At 42.7% G+C, this 25,105-nt stretch overlaps 2 protein-coding genes across 3 annotated transcripts in view; both read left to right on the plus strand.

Moving 5' to 3' along the window:
- LOC118370793 (neuronal acetylcholine receptor subunit alpha-7-like) overlaps window positions 1-19,398 on the plus strand; it is a 41,055-nt gene extending 21,657 nt beyond the window's left edge. For both annotated transcript variants that reach the window (XM_052500305.1, XM_052500306.1), the window contains 5 exons: window positions 10,744-10,911; window positions 11,645-11,839; window positions 16,426-16,512; window positions 16,987-17,096; window positions 17,597-19,398. In XM_052500305.1, the coding sequence (XP_052356265.1) occupies window positions 10,744-10,911; window positions 11,645-11,839; window positions 16,426-16,512; window positions 16,987-17,096; window positions 17,597-18,130 (1,094 nt within the window). In that variant the 3' untranslated portion in view covers window positions 18,131-19,398. The remainder of the gene's footprint in view (window positions 1-10,743; window positions 10,912-11,644; window positions 11,840-16,425; window positions 16,513-16,986; window positions 17,097-17,596) is intronic.
- Window positions 19,399-22,960: 3,562 nt separating this feature from the next.
- The window catches only part of trip4 (thyroid hormone receptor interactor 4), a 56,509-nt gene continuing 54,364 nt past the window's right edge, over window positions 22,961-25,105 (plus strand). The window contains 5 exon segments of the mRNA XM_052500307.1: window positions 22,961-23,174; window positions 23,596-23,774; window positions 24,252-24,298; window positions 24,301-24,594; window positions 24,750-24,825. Coding sequence (XP_052356267.1) covers window positions 23,095-23,174; window positions 23,596-23,774; window positions 24,252-24,298; window positions 24,301-24,594; window positions 24,750-24,825 — 676 coding nt within the window. The 5' untranslated portion in view covers window positions 22,961-23,094.

Consider the following 25,105-nt stretch of genomic DNA (forward strand, 5'->3'; position numbering starts at 1 on the left):
TAATATTTTCAGATATTTGATAGTCATACTAAGCAGATTTAGCACCATTCTGTCAGTTGAGAAATATTGCTTTGAAATACAAGTCTTCGTATTATCACAAAATACACAACTTAAATGTTGCCCTATTATTATCTGTCTATTTCTACACTTCTGGGGGACTGAAATGGGTGCAGAATAATAATAGTAAGAATAATTACAAAGAAGAAGACGAAGAAGATCATTAGAATGCTGTCTTTCATTCCAACCAATACAAGACCACCCCAGTTTTAGTCCCACTTCACTGCAGATTAAATCAATGTATTTGTTACTTTTCTAGCGTGTCCTCGTTTCTTTTCCTCCCGCCCAAGAGACCCGACAATCCTCCTGTAACTTCCCTTCAGTCATTCATGATGTATGTCATCATGACTGCGTCCCAAACAGCACCCTATTCCCTATGTAGTTCACTACTTGCAGTACTTTTGACTAAGCCTACATCACATGTAGGGAATAGGGTGCCATTCGAGATCCAACCATAGTCCCTGAAGATATCAAAGAGAACAGTAGGTGGTAAAATCTCATAGAATTGCAACATTCTACCAAGGAGCTGTGGGTGTAAAAACACAATGTTAAAGGTCCGATTCAGAGGTTTTTATCTCTATCAAATCATTTCTGGGTAACAATTAAGTAACTTACTGTGATAGTTTTCAATTAAACTGGTCAAAAAGAAACAAAAATGGCTTCTTGGCAAAGATTTCTCAAGTAAGAATTCAGTTAGGACTGTCTGGTAGTGGTCTGAGTGGGGAGGGGACAACTGAAAACTAGCTGTTATTGGCAAGAGAGGTTTGGAACTCTCTTTTTATTGTTCTATTAACTAATTCACTGCCTGGTGATGTCACCAGGCAGGCCAAAACTCCATAACACCAAACAGGCTGAAATGTATTTTTAAACAGCTCTTCTGAAAAAAAAACTCTGGGCATTCTCATAATTTTCACAATTTCACAGTATTATTCCAACCTCAGTGTGGAAATATATATTTTAAAATGTATAAATTCACGTTTTTGACTGTACTGGGCCTTTAAACTACCTTTTTAACTGTGGTTGCCTGAGAAGTAGATTTTTTTCAGTTGCTACAATCTTCAACACTGTCATTCTTATTTTGTCTTCAGACAATAACTACAAGTATTTTTCAGTTTCTGTTTTACTTTGGCTGACAGTCTGATTCCCTAACAAACTAGTTTTATTAATTTAATTCCTTCGTATCCATCGAGTGTTTCCTCCATTGCGTTGATGTTCATTTGTGATGTGTTTAAAATGCATTCTACATTTTAATTCCACATCAGTGCTGCTTGGTTCATAAGATTGGCTCTGTTCATTCTGTATAATAACATGCGTAGGATTGAGTTCACTCTGCTGGTTCACTCTGCTTTTGTCAGAGGTCTGGGAAGTGAGAAGATACTGTAGTGTCAGTGAAGTCTGACCAATCCCTTAATATACTGTAGTGTAGGCAGAGCCGGTCCTGTCCTCCCTGGGGCCCTAAGCAACATTCTGCTAAGGGGCCCTCCTACCTGACCAGTGAGAACATGTAAACCATTTACCATTGCCACACAGTCACACCTGACACCTCAGTGCTCCCAGTACAATCCTCCCTCCTTTAAAACAGTTTGCTCCATCTGTCGGTCTAAGAATAAGTAGACCTATACAGAACAGACTGAGGTATAAACAAGCCATATTTATTGAACATAATATTTTCTATAGAATCTTAAGATAAGTGTATATTAACATTAGCATTAATAAGAAATGATAGAAAATATAGAAAATAACAAAATATAACACTGAGCTTTGGCTCTGCTCCCTGGTAATGAGTCCAGTCCTCACAATATTATACAATTAGCTTTGTCTATACAATGTAACCATAAGCCTATAGGCTCTGGCTGCAGCTATATGTCTCAAAATAGTAAAATAAAACCTACAGTTGAAGTCAGAGGTTTACATACACTTAGGTTGGAGTCATTAAAACTCGTTTTTTAATAACTCCACATTTTTTGGTAACAAAATATAGTTTTGGCAAGTCGGTTAGGACATCTACTTTGTGCATGACACAAGTCATTTTTCCAACAATTGTTTACAGACAGATTAATTCAATGTATCACAATTCCAGTGGGTCAGAAGTTTACATACACTAAGTTGACTGTGTCTTTAAACAGCTTGGAAAATTCCAGAAAATGATGTCATGGCTTTAGAAGCTTCTGATAGGCTAATTGACATCATCTGAGTCAATTGGAGGTGTACCTGTGGATGTATTTCAAGGCCTACTTGCTTGACATCATGGGAAAATCAAAAGAAATCAGCCAAGACCTCAGAAAAAATTGTAGACCTCCACAAGTCTGGTTCATCCTTGGGAGCAATTTCCAAACGCCTGAAGGTACCACGTTCATCTGTACAAACAATAGTACGCAAGTATAAACACCACGGGACCATGCAGCCGTCATACCGCTCAGGAAGGAGCTGCATTCTGTCTCCTAGAGATGAACGTACTTTGGTGTGAAAAGTGCAAATCAATCCCAGAACAGCAGCAAAAGACCTTGTGAAGATGCTGGAGGAAACAGGGTTAAAAGTATCTCTATCCACAGTAAAACAAGTCCTATTTCGACTATAACCTGAAAGGCCGCTCAGTAAGGAAGAAGCCACCACTCCAAAACCGCCATAAAAAAGCCAGACTACGGTTTGCAACTGCACATGGGAACAAAGATCGTACTTTTTAGATAAATGTCCTCTGGTCTGATGAAACAAAAAAAATGGCCATAAAGACCATCGTTATGTTTGGAGGAAAAAGAGGGAGGCTTGCAAGCCAAAAGAACACCATCCCAACTGTGAAGCACGGGGGTGGCAGCATCATGTTGTGGGGGTGCTTTGCTGCAGGAGGGACTGGTGCACTTCACAAAATAGATGGCATCATGAGGCGGGAAAATTATGTGGATATATTAAGGCAACATCTGAAGACATCTCTCTGGAAGTTAAAGCTGGGTCGCAAATGGATCTTCCAAATGGACAATGAGTTGGCCCATCCAAAGTTGGCCCATCCAAAGGAATTGGCCAAAATTCACCCAACTAATTGTGGGAAGCTTGTGGAAGGCTACCTGAAACGTTTGACCCAAGTTTAAACAATGCTACCAAATACCAATTTGTATGTAAACTTCTGACCCACTGAGAATGTGATGAAATAAAAAAAAAGCTGAAATAAACCATTCTCTCTACTATGATTCTTATATTTCACATTCTTAAAACAAAAGGGTGATCCTAACTAACCTAAGATAGGGAATTTTTACTAGGATTAAATGTCAGGAATTGTGAAAAATGTTATGTATTTGGCTATGGTGTATGTAAACCTCCGACTTCAACTGTATACAGCTATGTGATTAACTTTGGTTCCCTCTACAGCCTGGGCATTTTCAGCATTAGCATGGGCACCAGTCTGTCTGGGCACCAGTCTGTCTGGACACCAGTCTGTCTGGGCACCAGTCTGCCTGGGCACCAGTCTGTCTGGACTGTCTGGAAGAAATTGAGAAAGTATCTCACATAGTTACGCAGTTATTTACATAAATGCACATCTGCTATAAAATCTTAAATGTTAGTAAGTGTGTAAACATTTTAATGTTTTAATTAAAATATTACCATCAAAATATTCCTCTTCTGCACTTTCTTGAGGCAAAATCATCAACAATGTCATCATAGGACATGTGATTCCCCACGTCATGATTTATACTCATGATGGCCAGACGTTCCTGTGACATGAAAGACCTCAGGTAGCTTTTGATGAGCTTTCATTTTGAAAAGGTTAGGATAGAGTTCCTCCAGGTTGTTTTCACAGCGAAAGGAAAGCAGCTCAAAGGCAGTCATCTTGTCTGATGGCAGATCAGGTACATTCTGAATCTCATGTGCCAGATCCATTCCACTGATGTCACAGACATCTCTGAAGGTTAGAGTGTTTTTAACTTCCATGCAGTGAGCCTTTAAAGATTCACTGGACATCTGAGAGGCAGTGCTGAAGTTCAGCAGCACTCCATATTTGGTTTTCACCTGGTTGAGTGTTTTAAATCTCTCATCCATGGATGTCACAGCAGAGTCGACCACAATGTTGAAGTAGTTGACATCAAGGTTATTCAGTGCATCAGTCCCTGGTTCATCAGGAGCCTCATAGCTGAAATGCCTCTTGCTCTTTCAGAACAGCCTCCACATTAATTTCTTCACAAATGCTTTTGGCTGTTGTCTGGGCCTCAGAGAATCCAGTTTCACAGTATGTAGTGAGGGAGGCCTTTGAGATTAAATTTACTGTGATCTCCAACTGCATTGAGGCGGATTGGAGGAGCTTGTTCACCTTGTTTGTCATTGTCAGTATCTCACATCATACGACACAGCAAATCAAAAAGCGGTAGGACCCAACTTCCTCTGGAAGTGCTCGTGCCTCCACAGGATTGTTGATCGTCTGTCTGGCTTCCGGTAATGCCTCCAGAACCTCAGAAGCCCGATACCTGATTGCATGAACACTTTGGAGCCGACTCTCCCAGTGTCACTCCATGACTTCACGGTTATGTTCACGTGTTTCTTCAAAACACTCCATCTTTGTGTGCCCGCTGAAAAGAAGGTGAAGATATTTCACTAATGCCCCTACAAACCCAACTGCATCTATTGAAGATTTGGCAGCATCTGCAATGACAAGGTTTAGAGTATGTGCTCCACATGGGATGAACACGGCTCTGGGATTTTTTTGTTGCAGTCTGGCTTTACTCCTTGGTGCTTGCCTTTCTTGTTGGTCTCATTATCATAAGCTCGCCCTCTGCAATCTTCAAATGGAATCTTGAGCTCGTTCAGCTTATCTAAGATGACAGTGGACAGATTCAAGCCTGCTGTAACCTCAACATTCACAAAGCCGAGGAAGTGATCCTTGATCTTGGCTTTCCCTTTAAAGCCACACTTCTCAGAATAATGGACATTTGCTCCTGGTGACGAATGTCAGGTGTACAGTCCAAGATAATGGAGATGTACTTTGAGTCTCTTACTTGAGTCACTATTGCTTCCAGAATCGTGTCACTCGCAGTCTGTATCATCTCATTCTGTGTGCTCTTCCAAAGGTAATGAGCATGTGTCTCTCCATCTTTAATTTTGTTGAGATGATTTTCCATAACGGGGTCAAATTTCGCCAGTAATTCAACCTATTTTAGGAAGTTTCCATTATCTGGTTAGAAGAGTTTGTCTGATGAACCCCTGAGAATGCTAGGTTTATTTCAGCCAGAGATTGGGTGATACTTATTAAACATGTAAGGACATCCCATAATCTCTTTCTTTCAGCCTCCAAAACTGTCATTTGTATCTTGTCAAGAGTCTGTCCCCGACTTAGGCGCAGATCAAGTTCTTTCCACTGGGTCTGTCATAGTATTTGCTGAAGCTGGCTGTACTGGGTCTGTGTTAGTACTTGCTGAAGCTGGCTGTACTGGGTCTGTGTTAGTATTTGCTGAAGCTGGCTGTACTGGGTCTGTGTTAGTACTTGCTGAAGCTGGCTGTACTGGGTCTGTGTTAGTACTTGCTGAAGCTGGCTGTACTGGGTCTGTGTTAGTATTTGCTGAAGCTGGCTGTACTGGGTCTGTGTTAGTACTTGCTGAAGCTGGCTGTACTGGATCTGTGTTAGTATTTGCTGAAGCTGGCTGTACTGGGTCTGTGTTAGTATTTGCTGAAGCTGGCTGTACTGGGTCTGTGTTAGTACTTGCTGAAGCTGGCTGTACTGGGTCTGTGTTAGTATTTGCTGAAGCTGGCTGAACTGGGTCTGTGTTAGTATTTGCTGAAGCTGGCTGTACTGGGTCTGTGTTAGTACTTGCTGAAGCTGGCTGTACTGGGTCTGTGTTAGTATTTGCTGAAGCTGGCTGTACTGGGTCTGTGTTAGTATTTGCTGAAGCTGGCTGTACTGGGTCTGTGTTAGTATTTGCTGAAGCTGGCTGTACTGGGTCTGTGTTAGTACTTGCTGAAGCTGGCTGAACTGGGTCTGTGTTAGTACTTGCTGAAGCTGCCAGTACTGGGTCTGTGTTAGTATTTGCTGAAGCCAGCTGTACTGTTTCTGTGTTAGTATTTGCTGAAGCCAGCTGTACTGTTTATGTGTTAGTATTTGCTGAAGCCAGCTGTACTGGGTCTGTGTTAGTATTTTCTGAAGCTGGCTGTACTGGGTCTGTGTTAGTATTTGCTGAAGCTGGCTGTACTGGGTCTGTGTTAGTATTTGCTGAAGCTTGCTGTACTGGGTCTGTGTTAGTATTTGCTGAAGCTGGCTGTACTGGGTCTGTGTTAGTATTTACTGAAGCTGGCTGTACTGGGTCTGTGTTAGCACAGAGGTTGCTGCTGGAAAGCACAAGTTTAATTTTGTGCACTCGCATATGAACTCATGTTCACGCGCGACACTGTATTTTATCTTTTCTGAGCTGCAGTTTATAAACAGTGTTGGCATTTATCAAACATAATAAATAGTTGCATTTCACTCTCACTTTTGTTAGGCACAAAGTCACAGAACACAGCCCTGGAAGTGGCTGGCAAGCAAGCAAGACACAGACAGAACAAGAGATAGATGCGATGCAAGCTAGCACATCAACTTAACGTTACTGTTATTTGCTGATAAACTTGGAGAGGAGAGAACACAGGTTTACCTGATTGCTGTTCCCGCAATTCACTTACATTGTCACGTCCTGACCTTAGTTCCTTTTTTATGTCTCTGTTTTAGGTTAAACAGGGCGTGAGTTGGGGTGGGCATTCTATGTTTTGTAGTTCTATGTGTTTGGCCTTGTATGGTTCCCAATCAGAGGCAGCTGTCAATCGTTGTCTCTGATTGAGAACCATACTAAGGCAGCCTGTTTTCCCACTATGGTTTGTGGGTAGTTATTTTCCGTTTCAGTGTTTGCACCATACGGGACTGTTTCGGTTTTCATTTATTCTCGTTCTTTTGTATTTTGTATTCATTCTTGATTAAATGGTATTATGGATATGTACCACGCTGCATTTTGGTCCTCCTCTCCTTCCACCAACGAAAATCGTTACAGAACTACCCACCAAAAAAGGACCAAGCAGCGTGGTAACCAGGAGCAGCGTGGAATGGGCTCATGGACATGGGAGGACATTCTGGACGGGAAGGGTTCCTACACATGGGAGGAGATCCTAGCTGGAAGGGATCGCCTCCCATGGGAACAGGTGGAGGCAACCAGGAGAGCGGAGGCAGCAGGTAGAGGGAGCCAGCGATTTGAGGGAACACGGCAGGCAAGGAAGCCCGAGAGCCAGCCCCAAAAATGTCTTGGGGGGGAGCACACGGGGAGATTGGCGAAGTCAGTTAGGAGACCTGAGCCAACGCCCCGTGCTTGCCGTGGCGAGAGAGTGACCGGGCAGGCACCGTGTTATGCAGTGAAGCGCACGGTGTCCCCAGTGCGCACGCATAGCCCGGTGCGCTACATCGCAGCTCCTCGAATCGGCCGGGCTAGAGTGGGCATCGAGCCAGGAGGGATGATGCCAGCTCAGCACATCTGGTCTCCAGTGCGTCTCCTCGGCCCGGGTTATACGGCACCAGCCCTACGCATGGTGTCCCCGGATTGCCAGCACAGCCCAGTGCGGTCTGTTCCAACTCTCCGCACTTGCCGGGCTACAGGGGGGATCCAGCCAGGACAGGTTGTGCAGGCTCGTTGCTCGAGACCTCCAGTGCGCCTGCACGGCCCAGTGCATCCGGTGCCTTGGCCAAGGAAGAGTCCGCATGTATGTCTCCCCAGCCTGGTGAGTCCTGTGCCTGCTCCCAGAACCAAGTCTCCCTCCAGTCCGGAGCTGCCAGAGCCGCCCGCCTGTCCGGAGCTGCCAGAGCCGCCCGTCAGTTCAGAGCCGCCAGAGCCCCACACCAGTCCGGAGGCGCCAGAGCCGCCCGTCACTCCAGAGCCGCCAGAGCCGCCCGCCTGTCCGGCGCCGCCAGAGCCTCCCACCTGTCCGGCGCTGCCAGATCCTCCCACCTGTCTGGCGCCGCCAGAGTCTCCCGCCTGTCCGGAGCCGCCAGAGTCTCCCTTCTGTTCGGGGCCCGCAGTAAGAGCCCCCAGTTCGGGGTCAGCGGCGAAGGTCGCCACTCCAGAGGCGCCACCTAAGTGGGCCAAGTGGGTACTGTCACGTCCTGACCTTAGTTCCTTTTTATGTCTCCATTTTGGTTTGGTCATTGGTCAGGGGGTGAGTTGGGGTGGGCATTCTATGTTTTGTATTCTATGTTTTGTTCTATGTTTTGTATTTCTGTGTTTGGCCTGGTATGGTTCCCAATCAGAGGCAGCTGTCTATCTTTGTCTCTGATTGAGAACCATACTTAGGTAGCCTGTTACCACCTGTGTTTGTGGGTAGTTGTTTTCTGTTTTGTGTATTGCACCTTGCAGAACTGTTTGTTTGTTGTTTTTGTTCTAGTGTTCGTATTTATTAAACGTATTATGAATACTTACCACGCTGCACCTTGGTCCTCTTCTCCTTATCCCGACGACATTCGTTACATATAGGGCCGCCCTGCTCTGAGTGTAGGTTCTGTCTGCCCAAGACCCTTAATATACTGTAGTGTAGGTGCTGTTTGACCAAGCCCTTAATATACTGTAGTGTAGGTGCTGTCTGACCAAGCCCTTAATATACTGTAGTGTAGGTGCTGTCTGACAAAGCCCTTAATGTACTGTAGTGTAGGTGCTGTCAGACCAAGCCCTTAATATACTGTAGTGTAGGTGCTGTCTGACAAAGCCCTTAATATACTGTAGTGTAGGTGCTGTCTGACCAAGCCCCTTAATATACTGTAGTGTAGGTGCTGTCTGACCAAGCCCCTTAATATACTGTAGAGTAGGTGCTGTCTGACCAAGCCCCTTAATATACTGAAGAGTAGGTGCTGTCTGACCAAGCCCCTTAATATACTGTAGAGTAGGTGCTGTCTGACCAAGCCCCTTAATATACTGTAGTGTAGGGAGTAGGTGCTGTCTGACCAAGCCCTTAATATACTGTAGAGTAGGTGCTGTCTGACCAAGCCCTTAATATACTGTAGAGTAGGTGCTGTCTGACCAAGCCCCTTAATATACTGTAGTGTAGGGAGTAGGTGCTGTCTGACCAAGCCCTTAATATACTGTAGAGTAGGTGCTGTCTGACCAAGCCCTTAATATACTGTAGAGTAGGTGCTGTCTGACCCAGCACCTTAATATACTGTAGAGTAGGTGCTGTCTGACCCAGCACCTTAATATACTGTAGAGTAGGGAGTAGGTGCTGTCTGACCAAGCCCTTACTGAACCAGAACTATCAAGACACACAGCTTCAAAAGAGCCATCCAAAAGACGCTGTCTTATCAATTCCGCTCCTCGGATACACACACACACACACACACACACACACACACACACACACACACAGAGAGAGAGACAGACACGTGTGTTTACCATGTGAGTACGTCCTCAACCTGTCAGTGTGGGTGATTACTGTTCTGTTCCCTCTTACTTTTCCCTTACTGTAAGACAACACTGGGTCTATGTACCTCAGCATCCAAATATATGGCTGGAAATAGCTCATTACTAGATTTCCTCTGAATTGATAGTGGCGTTGTGGACAAATTGCTTCCTAACTTTTCAAAATGAACTCTTGTTCAATCAGACAAACCATTATGGCACAAAGCTTTATCAATGCTTTACTGCACAAGAAGGTCATCGGGTAAGACCACAATGGTTGAGCAGTATGAGTGAAGAGGCAGGCAGAAGCGGTGTAGAGAAGATCAGTGTTCAGAACCAAATGACATTTTGGGGCGTTTGTCTTCGTGGGCCGGTCTCCATTGCATGTAAATGGAAAACCATTTTGCACTGCCTTCTCTTTTATGGCCTTTGTCTCCCGCCAGAGAGTTGTTTTCTCATCCTCTAATAGTTTTCTTTAATAAAGATGAAGATGTTTTATGCCTGTCTTTCTCATGATAGATTACTGGGCACTCATTCCTATTTCTCTGATTTGAGTTCTCTGTTGTGGTGTATAGGACTGTCTTTACTGTTGTTGTGGTGTATGGGACTGTCTTTACTGTTGTTGTGGTGTATAGGACTGTATTTACTGTTGTTGTGGTGTATAGGACTGTCTTTACTGTTGTTGTGGTGTATAGGACTGTCTTTACTGTTGTTGTGGTGTATAGGACTGTCTTTACTGTTGTTGTGGTGTATGGGACTGTCTTTACTGTCGTTGTGGTGTATAGGACTGTCTTTACTGTTGTTGTGGTGTATAGGACTGTTGTTGTGGTTTATAGGACTGTTGTTGTGGTTTATAGGACTGTTGTTGTGGTGTATAGGACTGTCTTTACTGTTGTTGTGCTGTATAGGACTGTTGTTGTGGTGTATAGGACTGTCTTTACTGTTGTTGTGGTGTATAGGACTGTATTTACTGTTTTTGTGGTGTATAGGACTGTTGTTGTGGTGTATAGGACTGTCTTTACTGTTGTTGTGGTGTATCGGACTGTTGTGGTGTATAGGGTTGTCTTTCATATCTTTATACCCTCTGAAAATGATCTCTCTCTCTCTCTCTCTCTCTCTCTCATTCTCTCTCCCCATCTCTCTTTCACACTCATCTGTCTCTCATATTCTCTCTCTCACTCTCTCTTCCTCTCTCTTCCTCTCTCTTCCTCTCTGTCTCTGTCTCTCTGTCTCTCTCTCTCTCTCTCTCTCTCTCTCTCTCTCTCTCTCTCTCTCTCTCTCTCTCTCTCTTCTTCATGTTCCAACACAGGCATCTTCAAGAGCACCTGCTACATCGATGTGCGTTGGTTTCCCTTTGATCTCCAGAGGTGTGACCTGAAATTTGGCTCTTGGACCTATGGGGGCTGGTCTCTGGACCTACAGATGATCGAGGCAGATATCACAGGTTACATCCCCAACGGAGAGTGGGACCTAGTTGGTAAGAGTTAGTGGCTGGCCAGTATTGGACAAGATATTGTCACCACAAAACCTGGGTTCTGATGGCAAGGTTGTTTGGAAGACTGTGCTGCCAGTCCTGTATGGGCCATATACCGGTATTCTTCTTACAGTATCTGTTTTGGATAAAAGTCTCTAAATTACAATATTACATCTAATTATTACAATAACTGTTTTGAACAAGCATGGAAGTTTGGGATAACTCACAAATATACCCAGACTATATATTTTTTTAAATTTTGAGTTTAACTTTCAAACTCGATGGTCAAACTATAAAAGCTAGATCCTGTATGTATGATTGATCACATTTAAATAAATAGGATAATTCATTTGAAAGGCTTTTCCTCAGCAGTACAGATCTTTAGTGAAATTGGCTAATACGGAATCCCTGGCAAATTGACTAATCTGTTTACAAGAGAGGGGTTCTAATGAAATGCCATCCCAGTGCTGAATATAGTTTTTCTTGCATGTTGGACTGCTTATTAAAAAAATGGCAGACCCTGTTACTGTAATGGGGAACTGATGAAAACTAACAGGACCATTTGATTCAGGGTCAAACTCCCAACACCTTTAACTTACAAAAGTTTCCTTATTGTGAAACACCATTCATTTGCCTGGGGAAAAGACATCCATTACTGCAAATCATCACAACCCAAATTGAGTCCTCAAACTGTAATTGACTTCCTATATTGTTGTCTTCCTGGTGTATGATACAGAGGTGCCGGGGCGCAGAAACGAGCGCTTCTACGACTGTTGTAAGGAGCCTTACCCTGACGTAACCTTTACTGTGGTGATGCGTAGACGTACCCTCTACTATGGCCTCAACCTCCTCATCCCATGTGTTCTCATCTCCACCTTGGCCCTGCTTGTCTTCCTACTGCCTGCAGACTCTGGGGAGAAGATATCACTGGGTCAGCTACGTGGGTTGGTGGGTGGGTGGGTGGGTGGGTTTGGGTGGGTGGGTGGGTGGTTGGGTGGATTACTACTATTGGACATGAAACATAATTAGGTTATTAAATCAACAACTGTAACTAGGGGTGTGGGGTTGTCATCTAAGGAGTTCTCATTATGACAAATTCTAAAATGAAAGTACAAACATCATGATATTAATTGATGTCGATTTGTGTGGCAATTAAGCATATATTTCAAGCTAGGATCAACCCAGCTTGGGGCAATCTAGCTTGGGGCGGCAGGGTAGCCTAGTGGTTAGAGCGTTGGACTAGTAACTGAAAGTTTGCAAGTTTAAATCCCCGAGCTGAAAAGGTACAAATATGTTGTTCTGCCCCTGAACAAGGCAGTTAACCCACTGTTCCTAGGCCGTCATTGAAAATAATATTAATAAAATAAATATTAATAAAATAAGAATTTAAGTTAAGTTAAGAATTTGTTCTTAACTGACTTGTTCAATTAAAAGAAAATGAAAACCTACATGCCAGGCAAGACACCCTATACTTCTCACAAGGTAATACACTTATTATTATTTTGAGTTTATAACTCAGTATTCACTCAATCCTCACTGAGGGAAACCAGCCACTGGAAAAATATTCATGAAAAGCTCCAGCAGTTGGTCATCAAGCAAATTCTTATTCACCTTTCAGAAGTCAGGCTTCAGTCTCCAGATTACTCTGATTTATCATTCAGTGCTTTAAGAGAATCATATTGATCATCCTATTTCCATCTCTCAGAACCTGGCTGAGTGCTGACTGTTGGCTTCCAGCTGTATAAGGCATCAAGGCATGCTGGACGATTTATGTATGTCTACACGTCTCGTTGGAAAGATTAGGAGCCTGCAATGGAGATGGTTTCCTTCATTAACCCAGTGTTTCTCCAAAAGAGCTGTGTGTGTGTGTGTGTGGCAGCTGCTTGGGTGTCTAGAGGGGTGATGGGGAAAGCAGGAAATGTGTTTGATGTAGTCAGTCAAACTTCAAACGAATAAAAAAACACCTTGCTGTAATGTATATGATTTAATGCTGCCATGTTGTTTTTAGTACAGTATTTACACACTATGCAACATGATAGATTTATGAATCAAACTTAGTTGAAAGTGTGACCATCACAAAACACCATCTGCCTTTATGATCAAGACTTACTGTATCAACCAACCAACACCATTATCTGTCAGCCTTTTTAGAAGTGATCAATGCACAACGGAAGATGTATTCAGCTTCAGTTCCTTCTGAGGAAACTGTCATGGCTGACTTTACAGGGACTGTTGATCAGGGGAAAGAGAGACATGAATATCCAGGCAGGGTCAACACTGCTGTTGTCTTTATGGTCCTTGGGGGTGCAGTGAACACACCTGCCAACATTAACTTGTGTCTCAAATGGAACCCTATTCCCTTTATAGTGCACTACTATTGAACCCTATTTCCTTTATAGTGCACTACTATTGAACCCTATTCCCTTTATAGTGCACTACTATTGAACCCTATTCCCTTTATAGTGCACTACTATTGAACCCTATTTCCTTTATAGTGCACTACTATTGAACCCTATTCCCTTTATAGTGCACTACTATTGAACCCTATTTCCTTTATAGTGCACTACTATTGAACCCTATTCCCTTTATAGTGCACTACTATTGAACCCTATTTCCTTTATAGTGCACTACTATTGAACCCTATTTCCTTTATAGTGCACTACTTTTGAACACTATTTCCTTTATAGTGCACTACTTTTGAACCCTATTTCCTTTATAGTGCACTACTATTGAACCCTATTCCCTTAATGGTGCACTACTTTTGACCAGACATCCCTGACAGTGAGTCACAGGTCAAGCCTCTACGATCAATAGCTGTCTGAAATTAAATCAGCGAGCTGTCTTCTCAGTTGAAGTCTTATTTTAGACATGCCTGGCTGATGTTTTTTTATTTAGCGAGGAGAATTGTGCTTCAATCTGAGAACGCATCGAGTGAGTCACGGCCGTTACTAATTATATTTCTACTGTCTTTAGTTTAAGTCTTATTTGGTTTATTTTCTTAGTTCAGCCATGTTCAGACTCTGGGCGGATTAGATAGAGATATTTTCAACATTTCCCTTTTGTAATGTGCCAATTGATAACCTATATGCCATTCAGCAGATGCTTTCATCCAAAGCGATTTACAGTCATGCGTACATAGATTGTTTACATATGGTTGGTGCCGAGAATCAAACCCAATATCCTTGCTTTGCAAGCGCCATGCTCTACCAACTGAGCTGCAGAGAACCTACTTAGGATATATTGCTACTATTTGTCTAAGATTTAAATAATTTAGCTACCAACACCTTATTTACTGAGTTGTTACCTGGCTAGCAGTTTGTTACCTGGCTGACAGTTTGTTACCTGGCTGACAGTTTGTTACCTGGCTGGCAGTTTGTTACCTGGCTGGCAGTTTGTTACCTGGCTGGCAGTTTGTTACCTGGCTGGCAGTTTGTTACCTGGCTGGCAGTTTGTTACCTGTTACCTGGCAGTTTGCTGGCAGTTTGTTACCTGGCTGGCAGTTTGTTACCTGGCTGACAGTTTGTTACCTGGCTGGCAGTTTGTTACCTGGCTGGCAGTTTGTTACCTGGCTGGCAGTTTGTTACCTGGCTGGCAGTTTGTTACCTGGCTGGCAGTTTGTTACCTGGCTGGCAGTTTGTTACCTGGCTGGCAGTTTGTTACCTGGCTGGCAGTTTGTTACCTGGCTGACAGTTTGTTACCTGGCTGGTAGTTTGTTACCTGGCTGGCAGTTTGTTACCTGGCTGACAGTTTGTTACCTGGCTGGTAGTTTGTTACCTGGCTGGTAGTTTGTTACCTGGCTGACAGTTTGTTACCTGGCTGACAGTTTGTTACCTGGCTGACAGTTTGTTACCTGGCTGGTAGTTTGTTACCTGGCTGACAGTTTGTTACCTGGCTGGTAGTTTGTTACCTGGCTGGCAGTTTGTTACCTGGCTGACAGTTTGTTACCTGGCTGGCTGGCTGGTAGTTTGTTACCTGGCTGGCAGTTTGTTACCTGGCTGACAGTTTGCTGGCTGCAGTTTGTTACCTGGCTGGCAGTTTGTTACCTGGCTGGTAGTTTGTTACCTGGCTGACAGTTTGTTACCTGGCTGGTAGTTTGTTACCTGGCTGGCAGTTTGTTACCTGGCTGGCAGTTTGTTACCTGGCTGACAGTTTGTTACCTGGCTGGCAGTTTGTTACCTGGCTGGCAGTTTGTTACCTGGCTGGCAGTTTGTTACCTGGCTGGCAGTTTGTTACCTGGCTGGCAGTTTGTTACCTGGCTGGCAGTTTGTTACCTGGCTGGTAGTTTGTTACCTGGCTGGCAGTTTGTTACCTGGCTGGCAGTTTGTTACCTGGCTGCAGTTTGTTACCTGGCTGGCAGTTTGTTACCTGGCTGGCAGTTTGTTACCTGGCTAGCAGTTGTTTTGTTACCTGGCTGACAGTTTGTTACCTGGCTGGCAGTTTGCTGGTAGTTTGTTACCTGGCTGACAGTTTGTTACCTGGCTGGTAGTTTGTTACCTGGCTGGCAGTTTGTTACCTGGCTGGCAGTTTGTTACCTGGCTGGCAGTTTGTTACCTGGCTGGTAGTTTGTTACCTGGCTGACAGTTTGTTACCTGGCTGACAGTTTGTTACCTGGCTGACAGTTTGTTACCTGGCTGGCAGTTTGTTACCTGGCTGACAGTTTGTTACCTGGCTGGCAGTTTGTTACCTGGCTGACGAGTTTGACATTTGGGAAAAGTAGCTGTTGCTATGGTTATTGTCAGGAACACACAGAAGAGAAGTTCCTAGCGAGTGAAAGGTGAGCCGGTGTGCTTTGAGATTACAGAGGAATTGACACCTAATCACTTAGAGATATTCAGTCCCAGTTCTATCCCTGGAATTCAGTGACCCAGCAAGCTCGTTAGCAAGCTTCAGGGGGGATTGTCTTAAATCTCCACCCACAGGGGTTTGATGTCGTTCCCACATTTCCACTCGAACCCTGTTCGCCTCAAGGCAGTATGATGATGAACCACAATAGTAGATGTTGCTATTTCAGATCCCTCTGTCCTTGTAGGCTAAAACCCAGTGAAGCAGCACTGGATTCTGACAAAAGCAGGAAACTGAAGACTGTGTAAATTAGCATAATAATAAAACAGAATACTGTTTGATTACATGGATGGGATAAACAATAGAACAGAGCACAGTGAAATGCAGACTAGAATAGAACAGAATACAATGCCACTCAATATGCCTTGGTGAAATCCAGTTGAACCCATTGGGTACACAGGGATAATATGCTGCAATGTGACACAATACAGCAGATGATTCCACCTGAATAAATTATAGATTGGTATTCATAGCAAGCCATTTTGTTCAAAAAAACACAACTCAGAAATGTACAAAATAATGTTAGGCCTATGTGTAAAATGGTGTTTGTTAAAATGTGTAGTCTGTTTAATATCATTTTAAGGATTATTTCACATTCCAAAATAACCATACTGTTAATCACACAGACTACATGAACCCCTTCCTGAGTGCTAAGTAATTTACGTTTTGTTCCAGGGATAACAGTGCTGCTCTCACTGACCGTCTTCATGTTGCTGGTGGCAGAGATCATGCCTGCAACGTCTGACTCAGTACCTCTAATCGGTAAGATTGTCTATTTTCAAATTGGAAATTACAATTGTAATGGCTGCCATTTTGAAAAGGCCAACAGTATAATTGAATCATCTTCAGGAGAGGGAGAGCTATTGGAGGCTTGGAAGTGACTTAGTGTAAATTCCTAATCTCAGTATTTATCAAACCACTCAATTGTGTGGGGGGCTATTTCTTAACCTGAAAGATATTGATTTGGTAAGAGTGACAAATGAGAACCTCTCATTGAGATAAAATTATGCCCATTTCAGTAACTTGTGGAATGGGGAGTTCTGTCATTTAGCCAATAGTCCTCTGTCCACATTCATCTCTCTTCCTCTCCGCCCTCTCTGTCTCTGTCTCTCTCTCTCTCTCTCTCTCTCTCTCTCTCTCTCTCTCTGTCTCTCTCTCTCTCTCTCTCTCTCTCTCTCTCTCTCTCTCTCTCTCTCTCTCTCTCTCTCTCTCTCTCTCTCTTTCTCTGTATTGTAGCTCAGTACTTTGCCACCACCATGGTCATTGTGGGTCTCTCTGTGATCGCTACGGTTCTGGTCTTACAATATCACCATCACGATCCTGATGGAAGCAAGATGCCTAAGTGGGTGAGTGTATTTTTACACAAACTCATTATCTGAAATGAATATGAAATCTTATTAGTTACTCACTAGTTCTACATCCGGGCTCCCATTGTTGTGATTCTGCCAAAGAAAGCCTTTCAGTGATAGAGTGCTTTAGAATAGTTCTCAAAACCCTTTGCCTGGTAAGGGGAAAGTCATTCACTGACAATGTGTAGCACCAATCTGAGTGATGCCCAGTAGCCATTTTGTGCTAGAACATTGGCTATCATAGTGGAGGGCTGAGGAAGACTTTTGGACAATTATAAGCAGAGGAGGATTAGGCAGCCATGATAGCGTGAAGGGCCAGAGAACACTGTTGTCGTGCGATCGTCACCACTGACCACTGAGTGTCAGAGCACCTCATTCAAAGGAATCATGCTGGGAGGATTTGAGTGAAAGTTTAATATTCTCTCTCTTAGTATCTCCAGTCAGTACACTGCCGGCACAGTACATTCATTCTGGTTTTACTCTCTGATTGTGTGAAGACTCGGGTGATTCTGCTCAACTGGTGCGCCTGGTTCCTGCGTATGAAGCGGCCCGGTGAGGACCGTGTACGCCCGGCCTGCCACAACAAGCATCCCCGTGGGAGCCTCACCAGCATGGACCTGAACACCAGCACCTCAGCCCCCCACTCCACCAACGGCAACATGCTCTACATCGGCCTGGAGAGCATGCACTACACTACAGCTGCCACCTCCCCCGACTCCGGAGTGCTGTGCGGCCGTCTGGTGTGTGGTCGGGGGGAGGACGAGGTGCTCTTGCCCACACGGCCCATCTCTTCGGCGGGGAGCCTGGAGCCCGATCTGGCCAAGCTCCTGGATGAGGTGCGCTACATCGCCAAGCGTTTCCGCGACCAAGATGAGGATGAGTTGGTGTGCAACGAGTGGAAGTTTGCGGCGTCAGTGATCGACCGGCTCTGTCTCATGGCTTTCTCTCTCTTCACCATCCTCTGCACCATCGGTATCCTCATGTCGGCACCTAACTTTGTAGAAGCCATTTCCAAAGACTTCTTTACCTGAGAGCTTGAAACGTTCACATGCTTTAGCCAATAAATACACTACATTGTTTTTGAAATCTCACATTACAAGACACATACTTATATCAAATGATTGAATATTTGTCTGTGATATAGAGAGAGAATACATTATGTCTGCATAAATATTCAATTTACAAGATGTACAGTTTTTTCACATTCAACTATTTCCCTGCAGGATGTCATCGGGAGGAACATCGTGTTGTATTTAACTGGCTTAAAGGAATCTAGGCCTTAGATGTTACAGCCAACCAACACAGAAGAGTTAATAGCCATGCCTTGTATAGCTTTATAAATACCAAGGTTACTTCAATTGAATCCAATGTGTTTTTGTCCACTTGAGTAGTTGCTTATTGGCTACCCTTTATAACTCTCTCAGTTCAAAACGTTCAAAACGTTTTCTCTTGTGTGGTGTAAAGAAAAAATGATGGATACCTTTGGGTTCAAGGTTCCTGTCAAAGTTATTGTTGGTTTTGTGTTTGTAGATCGTGTGGTGATATGTAGTGTGTTGTTTTCTGTGATTTGAAAATATCCATCACAAAAACACCTTTTTGAGTTTTGGCAAATGTATTGCATCATCATCATCATCATCATTATGTCTACAAGAACAAAACACAATACTCCATCAGCATTATGTTTGCACCTGTACATTAAAAAAAACTCAAACTGATTGAATTTCCTTTTTGTTTATTTACTGATCATTTCAATACGTCGTAGTGCTTGGGCTTTTTTATTTTATTTTACCTTTATTTAACCAGGCAAGTCAGTTAAGAACATATTCTTATTTTCAATGACGGCCTGGGAACAGTAAAGCATCTCTAGAAGATGTGACAGGTGCAGCATGTCCTCCATCAGCCTGGTCTCATAGACTAGACGTAGCATAGTCAATATAAATCCGGGACTCTCAAATTAATATATGTTATGTTTGGTATGGTGACATAAGACAGTGTCTTGGATTTACGTAAATAATCATATGAAATGCTCTAAGACCAGATGGCCTCCAGTCATGACATTCTCACTAAAGTGTTTGTTACCACTTGTTTTTGTTGTTGTTTATTAAACAGTTTTACTGTAGATGCTGTACATGGAGTTTGAGGACTGATTATGTCAGTACATTCTCCCTCTCTAAAACACATGAATGGAATTGAACCTGTTTTGATTGAAGCTTCATCTTCTTTTATTCTATTATCAAGTATCTGTGCCACATACAGTATATGTTTTGTGTACTCTCACAAATAAATGTATTTTTCTAGATGTGAACTACAATGTATCTTGATTTAATTACAGTTTCTTTATCATTTACTAAGTATGTGTAAAGTGGGATATTTACGCAGTATATTGCTATACTTTCAGCACTTCAGTTCATCAATAAGAGCATAAACTTTATTACAGTATCACCTACATAACATATAATGTCCATATTGTCTTCAAACAGCAAGTGCAAACCTGATATGGTGATCCCTCAGAAATGTAGTCATTGCTTATATGGGTATTCAAGAGCAGAAATAATGATCATTAAGATATACATTTACTTTATAATGACTTGATCTCCCATTTTAGGCTAATATTACAATGTTATGATTATGAACAGATAAAGCTGTTGGCAATCTACTTTTTGCAGTATATAGGATGAAAACATATTGCTATCAGGCTGTTGTGTTATTTTCTATTGTAATCCATTTTAAGAATCAGACTAAGTATAATGATTCTGAAATACAGCTCTTAAATGTCATTGTTTACAAGATTGGGATGTCATTTGTAGCCAGCAGCATGTTATTTATTACATATAAACCACCTTTGTCAGATAGTCAGTGCTTGACCTGGGCAGGAGCTCACTGGACTGAGGACCGGCACCTACATCTTTCTACTGCTGGAGCTCATGTTCCTCTTATAGAATATTATCTTAAAAGTACTGTGAAGCTCCTGTTCCTCTTATAGAATATTATCTCAAAAGTACTGTGGAGCTCCTGTTTCTCTTATAGAATATTATCTCAAAAGTACTGTGGAGCTCCTGTTCCTCTTGTAGAATATTATCTCAAAAGTACTGTGGAGCTCCTGTTCCTCTTGTAGAATATTATCTCAAAAGTACTGTGGAGCTCCTGTTCCTCTTGTAGAATATTATCTCAAAAGTACTGTGGAGCTCCTGTTCCTCTTATAGAATATTATCTCAAAAGTACTGTGGAGCTCCTGTTCCTCTTATAGAATATTATATCAAAAGTACTGTGGAGCCCCTGTTCCTCTTATAGAATATTATCTCAAAAGTACTGTGGAGCTCCTGTTCCTCTTGTAGAATATTATCTCAAAAGTACTGTGGAGCTCCTGTTCCTCTTATAGAATATTAGCCTGAAAGTTTTGTGGAGCTCCTGTTCCTCTTAGAGAATATTAGCCTAAAAGTATTGTGGAGCTCCTGTGCCTCTTATAGAATATTACAATGATAAAAGTATTGTGGAGCTCCTGTTCCTCTTATAGAATATTAGCCTAAAAGTACTGTGGAGCTCCTGGTCCTCTTATAGAATATTAGCCTAAAAGTACTGTGGAGCTCCTGTTCCTCTTATAGAATATTACAATGATAAAAGTACTGTGGAGCTCCTGTTCCTCTTGTAGAATATTAGCCTAAAAGTACTGCTGGAGCTCCTGTTCCTCTTCTAGAATATTAGCCTAAAAGTACTGTGGAGCTCCTGTTCCTCTTGTAGAATATTAGCCTAAAAGTACTGTGGAGCTCCTGTTCCTCTTGTAGAATATTAGCCTAAAAGTACTGTGGAGCTCCTGTTCCTCTTATAGAATATTAGCCTAAAAGTACTGTGGAGCTCCTGTTCCTCTTATAGAATATTACAATGATAAAAGTATTGTGGAGCTCCTGTTCCTCTTATAGAATATTAGCCTAAAAGTACTGTGGAGCTCCTGTTCCTCTTGTAGAATATTAGCCTAAAAGTACTGTGGAGCTCCTGTTCCTCTTATAGAATATTACAATGATAAAAGTATTGTGGAGCTCCTGTTCGTTCCTCTTATAGAATATTAGCCTAAAAGTACTGTGGAGCTCCTGTTCCTCTTGTAGAATATTAGCCTAAAAGTACTGTGGAGCTCCTGTTCCTCTTATAGAATATTAGCCTAAAAGTATTGTGGAGCTCCTGTTCCTCTTATAGAATATTACAATGATAAAAGTACTGTGGAGCTCCTGTTCCTCTTCTAGAATATTAGCCTAAAAGTACTGTGGAGCTCCTGTTCCTCTTCTAGAATATTAGCCTAAAAGTACTGTGGAGCTCCTGTTCCTCTTATAGAATATTAGCCTAAAAGTACTGTGGAGCTCCTGTTCCTCTTGTAGAATATTACAATGATAAAAGTACTGTGGAGCTCCTGTTCCTCTTATAGAATATTAGCCTAAAAGTATTGTGGAGCTCTTGCACCTAGATATTTAACAGTACCGGCACCCAACATTAGTACTGACACCTATTTCAGTCCAAGTCAAGCACAGCAGATAGTCAAGATTTCACTTGGAGCTCATTCAACAGAGCCATTATGCTAAGAAGGAAACTAAGTGGATTGTGCTAAATATTTGCTGAGTGTGACAAACCACCAACACCCATTTCTTAAATAAATCTTTGTTATCAAAAGAGCATTTGAGCACTGGATAATTTAATGCTGCAGTAATGGATAGGCATATTCCACTTAGTATTTTGGCAACCCTTTCCATAATCATACTGGCAGTATAATGTTGAACAAATCAGACTTGAGGTACTGGAACTATGGCCCATAAAAGGCATTGTAAAGAGTATTTGGTATCTACTATATAACAATGACGTGCCTATAAAGTTTTATTCTCCCTGCAAGTACAATGATGAAGTTGAAATTTTGTCTATTGATTTCAGATTGAGGCCGAGGTGGGTCTACGACTGACAAACTTTATATAGGCCTAGTTACTTACTGTATAAACATTTGTAAAGGCTGATTTTTAAAATTATATTAATTGTGGCTATTTGATGTTCTCCGGATAACTTTAGGTGAGCTAAACTTCTACATACGCTAGAAATGTGTATCTAACTACACCTAACTCAACTTTCAGGGAAAGTAGGCTCTGCTTATTGCATAGTTTCCCTAGGCAGACGGGTTGCTTCCCAGGCTCCCACATGCTTTAGGTCTTGGATTAAGAATACCTATTGCATGCATTTGATACCAGTTCACTGAGATGTTCATTCCATAGAGATGTATAGAGGACTCGAGTGCCCAAAAGCCTGGTTAAAAGTGGGCAGCACCATTGAGGACTTTCAACATTAAGTAGTCAACTGGATGGGACTTCCTATGGGTTCAGGAAGGATCACATAATTCCATCCAGGTCATCAGGAGGGATCAGACAAATAATTATACTCCTGAGCAAACATTTCATAACTGCAGGTGGCACAAAATTGCCAACCTTGACTGTATACCTGTTGAGACAACACACTCCAGGTGGAAGTATGCACCCTTTCAGTTTATTTACCAAACGTTTATTTGCCCATGCTCTCACAGATGCCATAATGGGGCAGATACAATGTTGCAATCTCAATACATCTCTATGGTTCATTCTCACAGAGGTTTTGTCAATTCCTAAACTGCCACCTAGTGACTGTAATGCTGAATCAAGTTTATAGGCAAACGAGGCACGTGACTTGCTGTAATAAAGGTGGGGTGGCTAAAACCTATATTGTTGTTGTTCTGTATGATTGAAATGTTCACCTTCTGTGTGATTTGATTATATGCTGACATTTTCTAATTATTCGTATTGTATGAAGTCATTGACATAATTTTCTGTCAAAGTTGGGAGGAACCTTCAGTATCCTTTAGTACACGGTTTCTGGTGGGAAGAGATTCTTTGTTGCACCCTGCGTGCGCATTTGTTATTCAACCGGCTTACAACAGGAGTTGCTAACATCGTTATATTGAAATTGCCATATTAAAGTTGTTTTAACTTACATAATGTCGGATGCCTTGCTTCAATGGTGTGTGGACCAGTTGCACCACAACTTTGGCTTGGAGGCCAGTGAAGACATAGTCCAGTAAGTAGCTAACGTTAGCTAAATGTTGATTTAAGATAGTGAGGTAGCCATTGCTAGCAAGCTAGCTGTCTGTCTTTTGACAGTTGCCCCTCTCATGTTAAAGTTAATAAAATTGTCAACGACATCATTATTACTATTAGGTCTGTAAACTTGTCAATCTTTCCAGTTGATTCAGCTAGCAAGATATGTCGCCATTTGCACTTGCCTGCTAGCTTTTCCAGGTGGCCATATCTTAATGTCACTTCGTCAAAATCATGGTATAAGTTACTAAGCCAAAGCATGGACTGACTGACTGAGATGGACGTAAATCAAGGTTTACCAAAGTAGGCCTAGCTGTCATAGGGCAACCTTTAAACAACGAGCTCCACTATCTAGGCTAGCTATAAAAGCGTTTCATTGACATTATTCTCACTATCAACAGGTATATTCTGTCCATCGACAATGCGGACGAGATAGCGGAGTATGTTGGGGACCTCCTTCAGGGCACTGATGGAAGGAAGAAGCAGTTTATAGATGAACTCCTGGACAGATGGCAGCGGTCTCAGACACTGACTCCTGACAGCCCTGGCCTGTTCCCCATAAACTCTCTGTCAGGAACAGGTAGGATGACTTATTCCGTTGCCACATTGGCTCTGGCCTGTTCCCCATAAACTCTCTGTCAGGAACAGGTAGGATGCCTTCTTCCGTTGCCACATTGGCTCTGGCCTGTTCCCCATAAACTCTCTGTCAGGAACAGGTAGGATGCCTTCTTCCGTTGCCACATTGGCTCTGGCCTGTTCCCCATAAACTCTCTGTCAGGAACAGGTAGGATGCCTTCTTCCGTTGCCACATTGGCTCTGACCTGTTCCCCATAAACTCTCTGTCAGGAACAGGTAGGATGCCTTCTTCCGTTGCCACATTGGCTCTGACCTGTTCCCCATAAACTCTCTGTCAGGAACTATATGGTTCCTAATGCACAATGCCAACAGTACAATGAGAACAGTTCCGTTGCCACATCCTGTCCTCTGTGACTGTTCCAAACACAATAAAGTACATGCATCTGTCAGGAACAGGTAGGATGCCAGTATTGCTTCCTAGATGCTCAAGACATGTCCAAGGACTCTCAAGAAACTCTCTGGCAGGAACAGGTAGAGGTGATGCCTTCTTCCAAGCAGAGCCTGAGCCTGAGGTGGTGAAAACTCCCATTGACCTAATGAAGGCCCAGGAGAGCGGCAGCTCCTCGTCACAGAAGAAGAAGAAGAACACATTTGTGAGCCTCTACAATAAAGAGGGCCAGGACAAGCTGGCTATCCTGCTGCCCGGGCGCCATTCCTGCGAATGTCTGGCCCAGAAGCACAACCTCATCAACAACTGCATGAGCTGCGGACGCATTGTGTGTGAGCAGGAGGGATCAGGGCCCTGCATCTTCTGTGGCAGCCTGGTGAGAAAACAACCCGTTATAGATCACCTCCAACTATGTTTGTTTTATGTTTCCCCAGTAAGTTATTAGAATGCATGTTACTCATACAAATTCTATTTGGCCTCTTAGAGAAGTATTTTCCCCTGGTTTTGCATGTTCTTCTATGAATTAACCAGGTATGCACCAAAGAGGAGCAAGAGATTCTGCAACGAGACTCCAACAAAAGTCAGAAACTGCGCAAGAGACTTATGGGTGAGACAAGCCACCAGTAGTATCTATCTACATAGCATATTAGAGAGTTGTTGAAGTCTGAAGTTTACATACACCTTAGCCAATTACATTTCAACTCAGTTTTTCACAATTCCTGACATTTAATCCTAGTAAAAAGTCCTTGTCTTAGGTCAGTTAGGATCACCACTTTATTTTAAGAATGTGAAATGTCAGAATAATAAGAGAGAATGCTTTATTTCAGGTTTGATTTCTTTCATCACATTCCCAGTGGGTCAGAAGTTTACATACACTCAATTAGTAT

Source organism: Oncorhynchus keta, unplaced genomic scaffold, assembly GCF_023373465.1.
Source record: "Oncorhynchus keta strain PuntledgeMale-10-30-2019 unplaced genomic scaffold, Oket_V2 Un_contig_1027_pilon_pilon, whole genome shotgun sequence".
NCBI classification, from domain to species: domain Eukaryota; kingdom Metazoa; phylum Chordata; class Actinopteri; order Salmoniformes; family Salmonidae; genus Oncorhynchus; species Oncorhynchus keta.